Source organism: Haplochromis burtoni, unplaced genomic scaffold (genome assembly GCF_018398535.1).
Source record: "Haplochromis burtoni strain Fernald_Lab_line unplaced genomic scaffold, NCSU_Asbu1 Contig_15, whole genome shotgun sequence".
NCBI lineage: Eukaryota > Metazoa > Chordata > Actinopteri > Cichliformes > Cichlidae > Haplochromis > Haplochromis burtoni.
In genome coordinates, this window is record NW_024582376.1 from 1437578 (window position 1) to 1454343 (window position 16766).

At 41.7% G+C, this 16766-nt stretch overlaps 2 protein-coding genes across 2 annotated transcripts; both read right to left on the reverse strand.

Moving 5' to 3' along the window:
• Positions 1-950: 950 nt before the first annotated feature.
• LOC121814040 (platelet endothelial aggregation receptor 1-like) lies at positions 951-8273 on the reverse strand. The gene is made up of 16 exons (XM_042218039.1): positions 7993-8273; positions 7700-7862; positions 7403-7506; positions 7137-7316; positions 6842-7066; positions 6073-6252; positions 5029-5220; positions 4128-4277; positions 3926-4029; positions 3211-3413; positions 2525-2745; positions 2252-2398; positions 1962-2126; positions 1656-1807; positions 1315-1483; positions 951-1114 (listed from the first exon to the last, which is right to left on the reverse strand). The coding sequence occupies exons 1-16, from the start codon at positions 8177-8179 to the stop codon at positions 951-953; spliced, it is 2706 nt and encodes a 901-aa protein (XP_042073973.1). The 5' UTR covers positions 8180-8273.
• An 872-nt stretch (positions 8274-9145) lies between these two features.
• On the reverse strand, positions 9146-11589 carry LOC121814043. Its single transcript, XM_042218044.1, has 5 exons — positions 11402-11589; positions 11034-11192; positions 10564-10698; positions 9588-9803; positions 9146-9153 (listed from the first exon to the last, which is right to left on the reverse strand). Exons 1-5 carry the CDS (start codon positions 11550-11552, stop codon positions 9146-9148), a joined length of 669 nt encoding a protein of 222 aa, XP_042073978.1. The 5' UTR covers positions 11553-11589.
• Between the last annotated feature and the right edge of the window lie 5177 nt (positions 11590-16766).

A 16766-nucleotide genomic window follows, 5' to 3' on the forward strand; every position in this document is an offset into this window, starting at 1 on the left:
TCCATGTTTTAATAAACTCAGTTAAAATTATCAGTAAAGCTGATATTGCTGGGTATCTTAATGAACATTTTCTATCAGCTAGTTCTGTTTTTAATGAAAATGTGGTCTCAGAGTTCTAATTTGAATCCCATGTCTTTTTCATCTATTACCTCCATATCAAAAGAACCCATTTGTCTTTAGATCAATTTCTTCAAAAGGTTTGAAATCCATTCATCCAAAAAAGTCATCTGGACCTGCCAATCTGATTCCCCGTCATCTAAAGCTAACAGCTGATGCAATTGCTGAGCCCGTTCCTCATATTATTATTTCTCCAGATTTTAGGGTGATTTAGTGTCCAGACTAATATCGCCCTAAAATCTGTAAAGCAGCCTATGTTCTCCCCTTGTAAAAAGTTTCATTTTAAAGAATTATAGCTAAACTTTCCACTCTTGTTAAAACTCTGGTATTTGCAATAAGCTCTTTGATGGCTTTAGATCAGTTCATAGTACCATAATATGTGTGGGTTACAAATTATGTTGTTAATGCATTTTTCTGCCCTGTTTGTTGATCTATCCAAGGCATTATATTCTCTTAGTCAGACTCAGTTCTCTGGGCCAAATCTTATTTAGAAGCTGAACTGGGGCAAAATGGAAAGGTACTGAAGGCATATACAACTTTTAGAGCAACATATGGTACCATCCAGATTTTGCTTTTTGTTTTTGGAACTGGGGTTTAGGGTATCTGGTTCGATAGTGTATGTATGCTGTTATGTTCCTTTATTTATTTATCAATAAATATTTTTAATTTGTAAATTTATAATTTTGTATTGGTGTGTCTTCTTGGCGTGGTCTCCCTTAAAAAGAGATTTTATTCTCAAGGGACTTACTGTTAAATAAAGCATAAATAAATAAATAAATAAATATGTCTGTATACACAAGGTGTGCATGGGCCTAGCTGTATGTTTATCTAAGTCAGTGCACTGTTTCTGAATATTTGAGAGTGCAAGACGTGCATGGGACTGTGTACCTGCAGAACTTTCCTGGAGGGCAGGGTGAACACTCTCTCTCTTCCTGTAAACCTCCCAGATCTGAAAGGGTGTATGTCCCATTAGGACAGGGCTGAGGTACCATTGTTCCTAGAAGAAAAACAAAAGGTGGGATAAAACAAAAGCCTTTATTGGTCATCTCATCTTGATTTTGAAATAAACCAAGTGGATTAACATTCTTGTCAAAAGAAAGACATGAGACTAATATTGGTCTCATGTCAATGAATATGTCAGTGAGCTATAAATAAAAGTTTAAATCTTTTATTGTCAAGAGCTTCTTTTCAGCATACCTGCAGGGCAGAATGAATGTGGTGGGCAGGGTAGTGGATCTCCCACTATGGCCTCCTCACAGTAGAAACCAGGTCTGCAGGGAATGCAGCTGTCTGATCCCTGGTTAGGCTGGTACTCTCCTGTGGGACACGGCAAGGCCATGGCAGAACCTTGCAGACAGTGGTGGCCCTTAGTTGGAATGAAAAAGGTGAAGGAACATCAGAGAAGTGGCACCCAATTTAGCAGAAAATTGATATTAAACTACGTGGCACAACCATTTATTACACATATGTCTGGAAAATAATAGAGAAGACATGGGGAAGTAATTCCGTTGGAGAGAAGTCTATATGTTCAACCTTACCTTGGGACAGAGGAATGCATATGGGGTAGTTGAAGAGAAGTCAAAAGGGCAGTAGAAACCAGCAGCACAAGGACCACTGGGGCTAGCCAGACCGTCTGTAGAGCAGTAGTGGCCAGCAGGACAGGAAGAACAACTCTCCATGGACACACCTCCTATGATGGGTGCACAACAGATAACAGTCAGAGAATATTGTGAAGGAGATAATGGGAAGCAGACAGCATGAGATCAGAAGTGGATCTCTTTTAAATTCAAATCCAGCAGCATGGAAATGCCTTTTCATGACATGTGCAAACATTACTGAAGTACCCGTGGAGTTGCGAATGCTGCCAAGAGGGCATGGAATTGGAGAGAGGCACCCTGCTGGACAGTAGTGGCCCACAGGGCAAGGGCCATTCCTGGGGAAGTTTTCAGAGCTGTGAGGGGCTGGTTCCATAGCTCCACCATGGCAGAAATAACCCTGCAAACATAAACCTGGATGGAAAAAAAAGAAAAGAAAAAGGTGACACTACCAGTTTGATGCCATGTGAGGATGCAGATGTGAGTATTTTGCTAAAAAGCCAAAGTTTTGTTAAATCAAAATTTTAATCTCTGTTCACCTTGTGGTATGGAGGCTCCATATGCGGCACAGTACAGTCCAGAGGGGCAGGGTGTGCAGGCAGAGAGCGTGTGGGCACCTGTCTGATTGTTGAAAGTACCTGAAGGGCAGGGCTGAGGCAGGGCTGTCCCAGCAGGACAGAAATGACCTAAAGAGAAAGCAGTTACTTTATGTTACTGCAGAAATACAAATTTGGACAATACTGTTGCTATACCTAAAAGTTTAAAAATATTTAATTTGTGACTGACTTAACGTTTATTTTTACCATCCTCACCAGAGGGGCAAGCGGAGGGCTCTTTAGTGGCTGACGATGGACACGTGGTTCCTTTGGGGCATAATAAGCAACGGGCTGCTCCCGGGGCAGGACTGTAAGTGCCAGGCTCACAGGGCTCCTCATGTGCTGAGCCAATAGGACAGCTGTGGCCAGCAGGACAGAGGTAGCCATGGGGACCATTGGATGGAGTGGGACTGGAGCTGCCGCCCAAGCACACATACCTGTAGGCACAAACAGAGGAAAACAAACTGCGTATAGATTTTGGCACAAGCTGCCACTAGCAAAACTGTAAGTGAGGGGAAATCATTCAGCCACAATTTCAAATTATGTTTTGTGTGTGTGTGTTTCTTGTTTTGCAGTACGGCAGAGTGCAGCTCATGGCACAAAGTCTGGCTTTATTAATTCACTCAGGTTAAACTGAATGAAAAAACAGAAGCCCTTAATAGCTAGCAGCAGCCAAGAAAAACGTATCTGAATTGTTCTGTGTTTTAATTTTCCTCCACAATATGCCTAAATGTTCCAGTCTTCTTATTTACAGTCTAATACCAGAAGAGAAAGAAACCAAACTATTGGCAGACACTGAAGTGATTGGAAGACATTAAAAGGCCTTTAAAAAAAAGTCACTATCCACTCTGAGAAAGAGTGGATTTGAAATTGAAAAGTAGAAGAGTAATAGTAGTGTCTACCCAGCCTGACACGGGAGCGCTTGTGAAAGCTTTGCTATTGCAGGACTGTCACAAAACAGTCCAGGGGGGCAGGGTGTGCATTCATCAACTCCCTTTAGTCCTTGAGCGATGGAGAAAGAACCAACAGGGCAGGGGAGTGGATAGCCAGTGCCTGCAGGGCAGTACAGGCCAGGTGGACAAAGATGACTTCCAGACGAATTTCCCTGAAAAAAGTAAGAAAAAGTTTTAATTATCTAAATAAAAGAAATAAAAAATATATATAGTGTATCATATGTGATACATGACTTTTTTACACCTGTACATCATCTGTGTGATTTTTGTTTTTTCCATGGAAATGCCTGATGCATACAATCAGACACATGCCGCCCTACTGTGAGCAATAAATTGCACATTGTTGCATTATTTAATGTGTCACTAGATTAAAAAACACTTCAGTTTCCAAAAAAAAAAGAATTTTATGACAATTTATTGTGGTTTAGGCTTTACAGGGTTAGAGTAGAAGAATGTATTTCACTGCAGAAGGTATCCTGGAAATGTGGCTCTTTTTCTTATAGTGTCTATCACACCTGATGGTACCACTGGAAGACCATTTATGACGTGCCAAAAAAGAGTTTTTTCTTCACAAATAAGACTGTAATACTAAGTTAAAGGTTGAAGGTCCCCTAAAATCATTAGGTAAATTTTACTGGCCAGCATCACAGAGGACAAGCATCACCTGATACTCAGTAGAGTTTGGACTGGTTGATCCAGCAGGACAGTAGTATCCTGCTTCACAGAGACCTGTCGGCTGGGATTGCCCAGACTGAGAGCAAAACATTCCTGCAGGCAACATAAATAAAATAAAGTCATCATAACAATAATTAGAAATAAAATAAGCTGTCATACTGGTTATGGTGAAGCAAAATGTTTTTATGTACCAGCAGGGCAGGAGAGACAGGTTTCAGGACTGGACGCTCCGAGGTGGTTCTGCACAGTCCCAGGTGGGCAAGGGAACTCCAGTCCTAGAGTCAGACCTGCAGGGCAGTAGTGACCAATAGGACACAGCACAGGCTGGACAGTAGCTTCACCTGAGCCACATTAAGAAAAAGAATAAGTACACACATTATATTTTCTTTTTCTTCTTCTTCTTCATTTTGCTGCTAACATATTTCCTCTATTCCTCCTTTGCACAACCCAAACCAACTCTCAGCCTTGCCTCTCTAACCTTGTCTCCAAACTACTGCACCTGAGCTGACTCTCTGATGTACTAATTTCTAATCCTGTCCTCCCTCCCAGTAAAATCTTAGCATCTCTAGCTCTGCCACCTCTGCCTCCTGACTTTTTGTCAGTGCCACCATCTCCACATCATACATCATGGCAGGCTTCACTACCATCTTGTAAATCTTCCCCTTTACTCTTGCCTCTGTCACAAATCCCCTGACATGCATTTCCACCCACTCGACCCTGTCTCTTCTCTTCTTCACTTCTCTCGGGCACAGAGATGCAATTAACAAAGAAATTTAGCAACTTTGGAAAGTCTGTGTTGTGTAGTTTTAAATGTCTTAAGACATCAATAATTAAAACAATTTTGTGATACTGTGAAACAATGTCTCAGTTAGTTTGGCTGAGACAAAGAGACTTTGGATAAGCTCCTCATAATTATAAAGCTTGCTCTGATTATTATAATCATCCAAGAAGGACTTTAAAGAATCACCAGTGAACACAAGTGAATTTGATCCATTTAACATAAAGGCTTGTAAATATTTTGGTAGCAAAGTATGGTAATGGATTCCTCTCTGGATTACTGCTGATCCCTGCAGGTAAATCCATGTTTCCCACCTTGACAGTAGTATCCAGGGGTACAGATGGTGCAGTTGTATTGATGCGTGTTGCCCGTTTGAGAGCTAAATGTTCCTGCAGGACAAGGCACCGGTGCTGGTGTTCCACTGGGGCAGAAGAAACCAGCTGGACACACAGCCTGATCTGCTTTGCTGGAGCCCCAGTCACAATAAAAGCCCACCCAGCAATCACCTAGAAGACAAGAGATTAAAAGAAAAACAAACTTCTATACAGAAATTTACAAGTTACAATGTGTTGTTCAAAGATTTATGCACATAAAAATTAAATTATTACAGCTGACATTTTGGGGGGCCTTTTTACAGCTTTATTTGAAAGGATAGAGTGAAGAGTGTCAGGAAAATAGAGGGAGACAGAAAGGGGAAGACATGCAGCATATGGTCACCTGCTCATCCCAGTTAGCTAAACCGGCGCCCTGACAGTGCCATTCTGGGATTTTCCTACAGCATGATATGTGCTACCATAGAATATTAATATTTTAATAAAGATTAAATAGAGTTCAAATGAATAGATTGAAGTAGCAGAGATATTGCTGATCTTTCTCTCTGACTCTAACAGACCACTAGAGATACTGCAAAGGAAAAAAGGCTGTGATCCACAGTTGAAATGAATAGTCCCAGTAACATGTGAATATGTGCTGTTGTCTCAGTTTAAGTACAGTGCTACTGGGGGTGTGGTTCCCCTATAGGAACATGTAAAGTGTCATTACAGGATATTAAACAGATCCTTTGCACATCAAAGTAGCCATCTGGCCATTTAGAAGATTTAGCTGTACAGACAGAGACTCCTAGTAAGATCACTTCATTGCTTGTGATGATAAGAATAGAAGAATAGAATAGAATCATCTTTAATTGTCCCACAAGGGGAAATTTGGTTGCAACAGCAAGAAGAAAAACACATATACAAACAAACAGGATACAGAAACATACACAATTTTCTTACATATTTACATCAAGGACAATAGTTATCAACTAATTTAGTCAAAACACTCTCACTGTATCTAATTCTATTATCCAATAAATCTACCTGCTCTGAGACCTTGCTGGCAGAAAATCCCAGGTGGACAGAGAGATCCAGTTCTGTTGTCAGTGGGGTTTGGCACTTTGGCACCCGTCAGACAAAGAAACCCAGCAGCACACGATCCTGAAGGCTCAACCAGACCTTCAGAGCCACAAAACTGCCCTGCCGGGCATACTAAGCACTGACCTGCAAACACAGACAATGACAGATTTCACTTCACTTCTAACAGCAAAACAAGCTCAAGATCAATCAGCACAGCTCTGAGGGTGCTGCATGTGGCTAAAGGTATCAATGTGTGAAGTAAACTATATTAGAGGGCACTAGAATAACACAGCAGAAAGACCGAAGTAACAAAATGCATGTAAACATTCACTCAATGACTCAATGTAGTCTTTGATTTTTGTTTTTAAACTATGAAAGGAAGAACAGCAATACTATTGTGCATCAACACAACTCAGACCTGTTTTTGTATTTTTCATATGATAAATAAGCTAAAACTAGAATATCCTATTTGTTTCTGTATATTTTTGTATCTAATATATAATAATTCCTTTCATATTAATTTCTTTAACAAATGCATTTCCAGATATGCAAATTATCAAAAGAACCTCAGGTCTGAATAATAGTTGATTAAATTACCATAAATCATGTGTCTGAATCAAGCATTCATTGCCATATTTAGACTTCAATCTAAATTAAATAAATACAACAACTAGCCATGAATGCAACATAACTGCACTTGTCTCTATTTCCTATAAAAGTTCTGTTATTTTACCTGCACTAGTGAGACCCTGCAAGGGGCTGTAGCTGCCTTTGGGGCACGGGAGTGGCTGATTGTGTGGACTCTCCTCCTTTGGACAGAAATAACCAGCTGGGCAGGGCAGAGGGCTGGAGACTCCAGCAGAGCTCCCTCTGGTGGGGCTGGGATTCAGAGGCTGGCAGTGGAACCCAGGGGGACAGGGATTACACTCGTTCTGCCCTGGCAAATCCTGGAACCAGCCTGGCAAAGACATTCAGACAGTGAGGATATCGTCAGAAATGTCAGTTTTGTGTATTAACATTTTGATTACCAAGAGGGCATGGTTTGCAGTCATGTTTGCTTTTTCCTCCAGTCTTATTTTGGTAAAAACCAGGCGGGCAAGGTGAGGGGGCACTGCTGCCCTCTGCACAGTAGTGGCCTGCCGGACAAACACCTCCCGATACACTTGACATTGGAGTAGCAGACTGGGATCCCTCTAAGCAGTAAAAACCTAGCAGTAGAAACATTTAAATGTGTTCAAGTCAAGCAGGATAATAAATCATTTGACATAACATAATAATGAGCATCACTTTTTACCTGGCGAGCAGGGTCCAGACACTTCAGAAAGGCCAGGCTGTGAACAGTAAAAGCCAGGTGTGCAGCCTCGACACAAAGAATGATCAACAATGCCGATCTGCTCACTGAAAGCAGAGGTGGAATTTGAATTGATCATGGGTCATCTTGACTGTAAATGGATTTGATTACATATGAAATAATTCAAATAATACTAAAAGGCACACAATGGGCACTATTTAGCCACCAATATTGGACTATTTGTGTTGTTTTACATCTTCAGATCATTCGATGTTTATGGAGGTACTGAAAGATGTCCACCTGAATGTTCCTTTTGGGCATGGTTGTGGTACAGATGTGCCTGCAGGGCAAAAGAACCCAGGCGGGCAAGGGAATCCTGTCACATTGTCTAACGGTGAAGGTTCACTGGCTCCCTCGGCACAAACAAACCCTGCAGCACATTGCCCAGTGGGGGTAGTCCTCCCTTCAAGCAAATATAATTAACAGAGTAGAAAAGTACATATATTTTTCCAACAATACATCAATACATTTAAACAGCAGTTGTCTGCAAGAAAGATCTGTTGAACGAAACAAACATGGCCAGAGAAATGTACCTGTTCCTCTGCAGTACATCCCGGGGTCACACTGTAAACACTGCCATTCCTCAACCAGTCCTGATATGTTTCCATAGGTCCCGGATGGACAGGGATGCTGATATGCTGATCCACTGGGGCAATAAAACCCTCTCTCACATGGAAGTGGAAGAGTCGTTCCTGACAAGCACATTTCAAATAGGAACATTTGCAATCATTTCTTAGAAAACTCGCCCCAGTTAAAAGGTTACATCTGGGCTCCAGCAGCTAAATGCTTTGTCGTTCCATCAGCTTTACCTTGCTCTTTACAATAGAAACCAGCAGGACACGTCTCGCAGCCGGCTTGACCTCGTCTGAACTGGTAGGTGCCAGGAAGGCAGGCTGTCTGTCTGGCGCTACCCTGAGGAAACCATCAGATTCATTTTATTAGATGTTATATGCGGAGAACAACATGTATCATCAGTTGTAATCGTAGTGCAACAATATCAGTGGACAGAGTCACAGCACAGGGACTCGGATGAAACACCAACCTGCTATATTAATGCACTAGTCATGAAAAAATAACAGAGCTGAGGAGGGGGGGGTTATGTAAAGACATCACATGCAATATTCATTGATGACTGACAGTAGCTTGAAGCCTGACACTACACAGCTGACCTTCTCACAGTAATGACCAACTGAGCAGGCATGTTGCTGTGGTCTTTCAGAGATCTGTCCCTCAGGACAGTAGTAGCCTTCTGCCCAGGGGCCACTTGGCTCAGCCATTCCTTGCTGGTGACAGTATTGACCTGGAGGACACAGCTGGCAAGCCTCAACAGTGGATCCACCAAGGGAACCTGGTGGATAATGTGCACATTGTAGTTAAACTGTTTATCTAGGAGTGATGGTGACGCATTCGTGCGCGTAAGGGTGTGATAAATTAAGAAATCTGAATTTTAATGAAATGAGCAACATAAATTGATTAAGAAGACAAAACTGTTGTTTTGCACACCCACGTGCACAGGGCATTTGCTCACTCAAAAGAAAAAGACTTTAAAAAAAATCACCATATCACTTTGAAATTAAAGCCTTAAATAGATTACAATGTTATTTCAATGCAAAGTGCATCCCAAGTCCCTCATCAGTTTCTAATTCATAACTGTACAAAGGAGCTACAGCATATAATAATAGGATTCTAGTTGTCTGCCGCAAGACAAGAATACAATTACACGATTAAGCCACTTTGTGACTGCAATTATTCATAGGCGCCCAAGGGGGAAAAAATGCTTCGGTGGAAGTTTTCATATTTTTCCACATGACTGAGCTGCAAAGGTATACACCAGTTCAAACAAGGACGTCAGTGGGAAAACTGATGATGTTCGGAGCAAAGGGGATTAGGTTTTGTTTTTCTCAGTTTTACTATTTTGATTGCGTACTCATTCATCATCAATTCATGGCCTGGGTACAAGCCAGGGATTACTGATTTGTCCTCAGTTGCTTCTCCTTTTTGATGGAAGAGAAATCACAATGCACAAGCTTCTCTTTTGTTAATGAAATCAATAAATGTACTCAAAGAACAATGTATTTGTTATATTACTCACAGATTACAGCTACGTAACAAAAGTGCAACAGCTCACTTTTTACAGTTCCCAGAGGGCAGGGCAGAGGAAGCTGGGTTCCAAGGGGGCAATAGTGTCCTGTGGGACAAGGGTTGGCGTGGGGTTCAGAAGAGCCTCTAGGGCAGTAATATCCAGCTGCACAGGGTCCTGCTGGAGCCTCTAGGCCAGTCTGGTTGCAGTAAGAACCAGCCTCACAGGAGTGAGGGTAAGCAGAGCCCATAAGACAATAGAAACCTGAAAAAAAATCAGCCAGACATTGTCCCTGAAATGATAACACTTCAACAAGAGAAAGTTTCCAATTAACTAAGTGATCCCTCCAGGGACAGAGGGTTTTCTCACTCTCAAACTTTTATTCTCTGCTTCTTCTGTTTCACACAACTACCCTCACAGCTTTTCCTTTACGTTTGAAGGAATGTTATTACTTGCAAATCTGTTCTTTTAGGCTCGTATATCAACAGTGTTACTTTTATGTGCCTCACCACCCAGCCATCTGCAGCTCTTTATCGCCCATTCGCTCTACTGTATTGTAAAGTCACCTTGTTATGTAAAGTGACGGGAGATGGAAATGAAGTCTATTTAAATAAAATCGAATGCCCTTGCCATTGGTTTAAGGTGGGGAATTTGAACCTTTCAGAGTGAGATTTATTTGGGGGGTTTTGTGCTGCCACTAATGTTTTTTTTAGTGCGCTTATTTGACAAACTATATTTCTCTCCTTATTTATAGAGCAAGCCATTAAACACTAAAACTAAGCATTCATCATTCAAACCACTTTAATGTGATTTAACATTTCAGCCATAATTTTCTGACCGAGTCGCTAAATAAACCGAGACTAAGCGGGAATCAAACCAAATTACATCACACAACCTGCACCAATCAGATGAAGTAAGTTGTGTGTCTTACCATTTTCAAAAAATGAGGCTATCATGTCATGAGCAATGAAGATAACTAAAGTATCACATTAAGTGCATAAGTTCACTGCCAGGATTTACCCACCCCTAGGGCATATATCTCCTCTGTAGGTGGAACACGCATACTGTGGCGTCTTGAGACTCGGCGGTGAATCAGTCACAGTCTGATCTAAATCTTCCCGTGACACTGCTGCTGCTTTGATCCCACTAGCATCTCTCCCTGTAACACAACATGGCAGATAAAGCATGAAAAATAGTTGAGTTATAATCTTTGTCTACCAGACAGGACGCCAAAGAGGAGCCTCCTTTTTTTTTCTCTACAATGCCTATTAAACCATTGTGTCAGGGGCAGACAATGTAACATTGTATGGCAATGATTAATTGCAGAACACTTAAGGTCAACCATGAAAAGCCACTGTCTTGTGGGATATTTATCACTACTTCTAAAGCTCTGCACTGTGGTAGACCAGTTTGAGCAAAGTGATGTACTGCCCTTATAAACAACGCATATGGTGTCTTTACAAACAGGAGAACACTATATTTTATCAGAATTACCTGAGTTATTAAAGCAGGGCAGGTTTTGCATCCAGGTGGCATTCGTCCTTATGGTGGAACCCTCTAGTATTTTCAGAAGACAGCTGGACAAAGATGAGTTAGCTCGAGGTGTGGGACTATCTGCACCTCCAGAACAGAAGAACCCCGCAAAACACAGACCTAACACAGAGAGGAATTAGAAAAGACTCTAAAGCAGCTGCTTATGAGACCCCAAAAAGTTGTTATGGGCAGAAATTCAGCAGACATGACTAATGGGAGCTGTGCAACTCCTGAATCTGCACTTAGGGTACTTGAGGTAAAGCTGAATAATAAAATATTGTATTCAATAGACAATTTATAACAGTCTCATGACTGGTCTAATTCTCCACCTGTGGGCTGTGAGGCTCCAGGATTCAGGCAGTATTTCCCTGGGGGACAAGGACGGCATTGGGAGAGAGAGAGTGCGCCGAGCTCGGGAAAGAAGCTGCCAACAGGACAGGGTGTGGGAGACCCACTTCCCTGAGGGCAGAAATGTCCCATGGGACAAACATCTCCATAAGTCTGGGAGACAGGAGAAGGCTCAGTGGATCCCGGGGAACAAAAATGTCCTGTAGTAAACAATGTGGTTAGACAACTCACAGAGGACGCTGAAACATTTACAGTTTAAAACATTGTAGGAAAACAGAGTTATTCAGTGGAAGCCACAGCTTAACATAGCACAGGCATACAGCAAAGATATAGAAAATCCAATCTTTCAGTTGTCTGACAAGAATTCCCAAGGTGATTATGGGCTGTCAGACCTGGGCTGCAGGGTCCAGGCGGCTCTGTCAGAGCGCTGCTGTTACAAAAAAAGCCAGAGGGGCAGGGGGAGCAGTCACTTAGGGACATCCTGCCAGCTGATGGACTGACGTGGCCGATTGGACATGGAGATGGCACGGAGGAACCTTTCAGACAGTAAAAACCTAGACAAGGTAGCATGTCTCATTTAATAATTAACATCAGTTTAAACATCATCTGTTTGTCTCTTTATAAAAAAATGATATAAAAATAACATATGTGTCATTTTTGCATTACCCGCTGGACAGCTGTTACAAGCCGGATGTCCAGACAAGGACTGAAATGTGCCAGGAGTACAGCCAGTCGGCTCCGCGCTACCACGCGGGCACGCATAGCCAGGTGGGCACTGGTGACCTGCCAAGCACATAATGAAAAATCCAAACTGTCATTGTTTACAATGAAAACAAAATTTGAAAAAAAAAAACAAAACAGAAAATGATAGTGCTGCCATGACACATCCTCTTAATTTCTTTTATGTACCAATTATGCATGAAATAAGCACATCTCGTGTATTTTCCCAGGCTCAGTGTCCATGGAAACAAAGCAATGAAAAGGACAGTGGCTCTTATCAGTATTACCGCTGTACAACAATCCTGTGGGAGGAAAGGAGAGCAGAAAGCGGGCTCAGCAGCAGGTGCTTTGTCTTGACAGACATGAGCTTGTGGCTATTTATAGGTTCTGCCCCATTTCATGCTCAAATTAGCAAAACATCTTTATAATAAAAGGTAAAAAGGCAACAAAGAATCTCTAGGTGCACGTGTAATATAACAGGAGAAGGATAGTTTATGGGCGGGATAAAAACCGAGCATCTTTTACTATGTAGATTATTACAGAAGCAAGCCTCAAAGTAGAACGTTATAGTTAAAATGACAGACAAAAGAGCTGATTCTAGTTAAATGGCAAATTTAAACGTGTAAAATGAAAACAATCTGGTTATTCTAGTTAAGACAACATATGTTGTCTCAAAAAATGAAGGGATAAGTTGAAAGTGAGCAAAAGAGATAACGTTGGCCTATACTGTATGTGATCACATGCTACATGAAAGTGCAAAGACCACTGTTAAGCCTGAGTTGACCCGCAGTGATGTGTACTCCACCTGGCTGATGTCCAGACGCTGATCCTGCTGGACAGAACCACCCAGGGGGACAGAGGAGGTCAGCAGAAGTCTGAGCCCATGAAGGGCAGTAAGAGCCTGGGTAACAAGCTTCACAGTCCGCCTCGGACTCAGCCGCAGACCTCGCAGAGAAGGTGCCTGAATGGAGAAAACAAATGATCATGAAAGTACATAGACACAGACAAAGAAAGACAAAAATACAAAAGACACAGCTTGGAATAACTGTCATTTTTCACACTGAAGTAGAAAAAATGACAGTAGTAAAAATGCCAGTAGCAGGCTCCATTAATTCACCTGGTTAAGTAGCTAGCTGCTCATCATGACAGCTTTATTGGACTGCTGTTGAGTTTTATGACCTTCTCTAAAGTTCTGGATAAATAAGCCATTATACTTTACCTCTGAGAGCTTTATGTCATTGTATACCACCTTTGGAGACAGTGTAATAAAAACCAAGCGTATTTGTAAAACGCTATAGCTGATGCTGTTGATGAACATATTCATCATACAGCTTTATCACAAAACTTTCAGAGTAATCGAAATAATTTTGTCCTTATTTTTTCCAAGGTCTTTCTTGACTGTCTCTTGTTTTCTTTACCTGGAGGACATGGGCTGGGCTTTGCACTCCCTCTAGGACAATAGTAGCCTTCAGGACACACATCTCCATGGAACTGACGCAGGGTTGATTCACCAGGAAGTGGGGATGGAGTTAGGATATCTCCTGTAACTGAGACAATAGACCTTTATTGGATGTCATTACTCATTAGGTAGGTGAATGACCTAAAAGGCCAGAGCCATTTTCTGCAATCACAGAAAGAAAAATAATAAGAGATGTAGTGGGGACTGGTAAATGTTTCGTGAAGACCTTCTCAGCTGTGCTGAGTCAAAGGGCATGAAAATGTTAAATAAAACCTGGAGTGCACCGAAAGAAAATTCTGCACAGAAAGATATTTTTCAAGCTGTGTCAGATGACCTTAACTTTTTGTTGTTGTTGTTGTATTTCAAATACCATTACTAAAAAAAACTAGTTTTGCATGTTTTATGCATTTATTAACACTATGTAAAGGGCAAGAGGAAGAAAACTGTCACCTGTGGTATTACCCCAAGGCGTGGCAGATCTGGATCCTTCTCTGCAGTAGAAGCCGGGGTTGCAAAGCCCAGATGGGAAGGAGAGACCATCCTTGGCACAGAAGTGGCCTGGCAAACAAGGCTGACATGCTTCCAAAGAAACCGCTCCTGGCAAACCAAGTTCATACATTTATTATAAAATGGAAAACTAAAAATAAAAGTTAAACATTTCAACTCCACATGGTAGTTATCTTAGGAGACACTTAACACTTTGTAACTTAAGCTACTGTAAGTCTGGGTATAATGTTCCAGTGTCAAAAACACTGAGTAATTAGTCAGTATTACATGTCACCTTCTATGGAGCTGAAAGTGCCTGCAGGGCAGGGAATCATGTAGCTGGTACCCTGTGGGCAATAGGACCCAGCAGAGCAGCGGCCTCCTGTTGGGTGATCCTCTGGTTGGGGAGAAACAGAACCCTGGATACAAAGGTAACTAAGTGCAGAGAGATGATGAGGATAGAGGTGATTGCAAGGGGTATGTGGGATTAAGGAAGTAATAGATAACAGAAGGACAGACAGGACGAGATGGAACATATAAGGAGATTTAATTACAGAAGGGGACGGTATAAAAATATAGGGAACGAAAATTTCTTTCTTAATCTGGCTGACCGCTTAATGAAGTGTGTGTTTAGTTAGCCTGTGTTTACCCAGCAGAGCAGACCCCAGTAGGAGCAGCCAATCCAGAGGAACTGCAGTATCTCCCTGGAGGGCAGAGCTCACAGTCTGACTTATTGGACAACCCCATCTGCCTGCTGAAGGTGCCAGCTGGGCACGGGAATGCTACACCATCCTGCGTTCCTGTAGATAAATACGTATAATAACTACAGATTGCCCCTGAATACACATCACTGAACAGTTTGTAAAGACCCCTCTTATCTTGATTATGCTCTATAATGGTCATTTACATAATTAAAAAGCCATTTTGTGTTAGAGTCTTCTATTAGTGTGCGCACAAAACAAGAGCAACACTATATTTAGTATTTGGCACTCATGTCACACATATCTTTATTTTATTATGCAAATGATAACCTTGTACATTTCTCATGAATGTATTACAGCAGTGATACTAATCTTCACCTACCTGATGGGCAGTAATGTCCTTTAGGACACAGCATGGGAGTGTGAGTCCCTGACACATGCCCAGTGTCAACATCCACTAAGCCAACACAGAAAAATCCTGCAGGACACTTAACACAGTCTGGCTGTAAAGAAACAAATGATGCAGAGTTTTCTACACATTACATACAAAATGATAACTACACTAATATCAGCAGATGTTAGAATTGGATGCCAGCCTCACAATAAATAAAAACCCACCTTCTGTTGCTCATATATAGTTAGTTATTAACCTTATTCCAGATTTACTTTTTTAAATATTTTTCAAAACAGCATATCAGCCTATATATGGCTTGTACACGATCACAGTCATGACAGCTGTATAGTATGTGCACCTTGACTATTAAAAATAAGCAACCATTCATCTTCATGTTTCTCACCTGTCCTGGTAAATTTTGGTAGGTCCCTGGCAAGCAGGGTACCTGTCTATCAGAACCAGGTGGGCATCTGCTTCCAGGTGAGCAGGTTTTTGAATTGTTTTTTCCGCCTGGACAATAAGAGCCAGCTGGGCACATATGAGAAGGGAAAGAGAGCCCTCTGGTGTCACACATGAAACCTAAAAACATAAGCAACACTGTTAAGCAGATACAGATGTAATATGAAGGTATTATTACCCTATAATTACCCTTCACTTACATTCTTTGAATGTAAGTGAAGCTTTATCTTCTTGAAAATGCAACCATTTCCAACCTGGAGGACAATGCAGGCAGTCACTGAGATGACTGTTTCTGGTTTGGTTGCTGTAATGACCTGGTGGACAAGGAACTGGTGCTGATGAGCCCTGGGCACAGTAATGACCTTTAGGACATCTGTCACCTGTGACCCCACCATCCTCCGGTGTGCGTGACCAGGCCCCAGAGACACAGTAATACCCTGCGCCACACTGACCTGATGGAGCACCTTTCCCATGATGTGCACAGAAAAAGCCTGGTTTGAGAAGAAATAATGTTGATATCAACTCGAAGGGAATATTACCACCAACAACACCAGGAAATGAAAATGAATAAAAAGTACTGTATATAGTATCAGTTTTAATGGAGAGAGACAGAATATCAACCAAAAATCCAGAAAAAAAACCCTGCATTGCATAAAAGCTATAACATTACGTGCATGATATTGAGTGAAATGGGCATTTCATCCTCAAGCAAAACATGGCTATTTTTGGTAAGAGGTTTAGGCTGTTACCTTGGTGGTATATTTTGTGTCACTGCTGGATGACCCATCCACAAATCATCTTAAATGTTATGGCTGAGAAAAGGAGGTTCCTGTGCAAAATGTTGTGGTACATGTCCCTGCTAAGTTGCCCTGTACCCTTAGAAGAACATGAACCCAAAGCATAATGTTTCTACTTCCATGCTTCACTATGGGGATGATGTTCTTTGTGTCATAGTCAGTATTTCTCTTCCTCCAAACACAGCAGTTTGAGTTGAGGCGAAGAGCTCAATTTCGGTTTCTTCTGACCTCAGCACTTTCTCCCTAAGCCTTCTCTGAAACATTTAGATGCGCACTGGCAAACTTAAGATGGGTCTGTAAATGTGCCTTCTTGAGCAGGAGACACCGTGA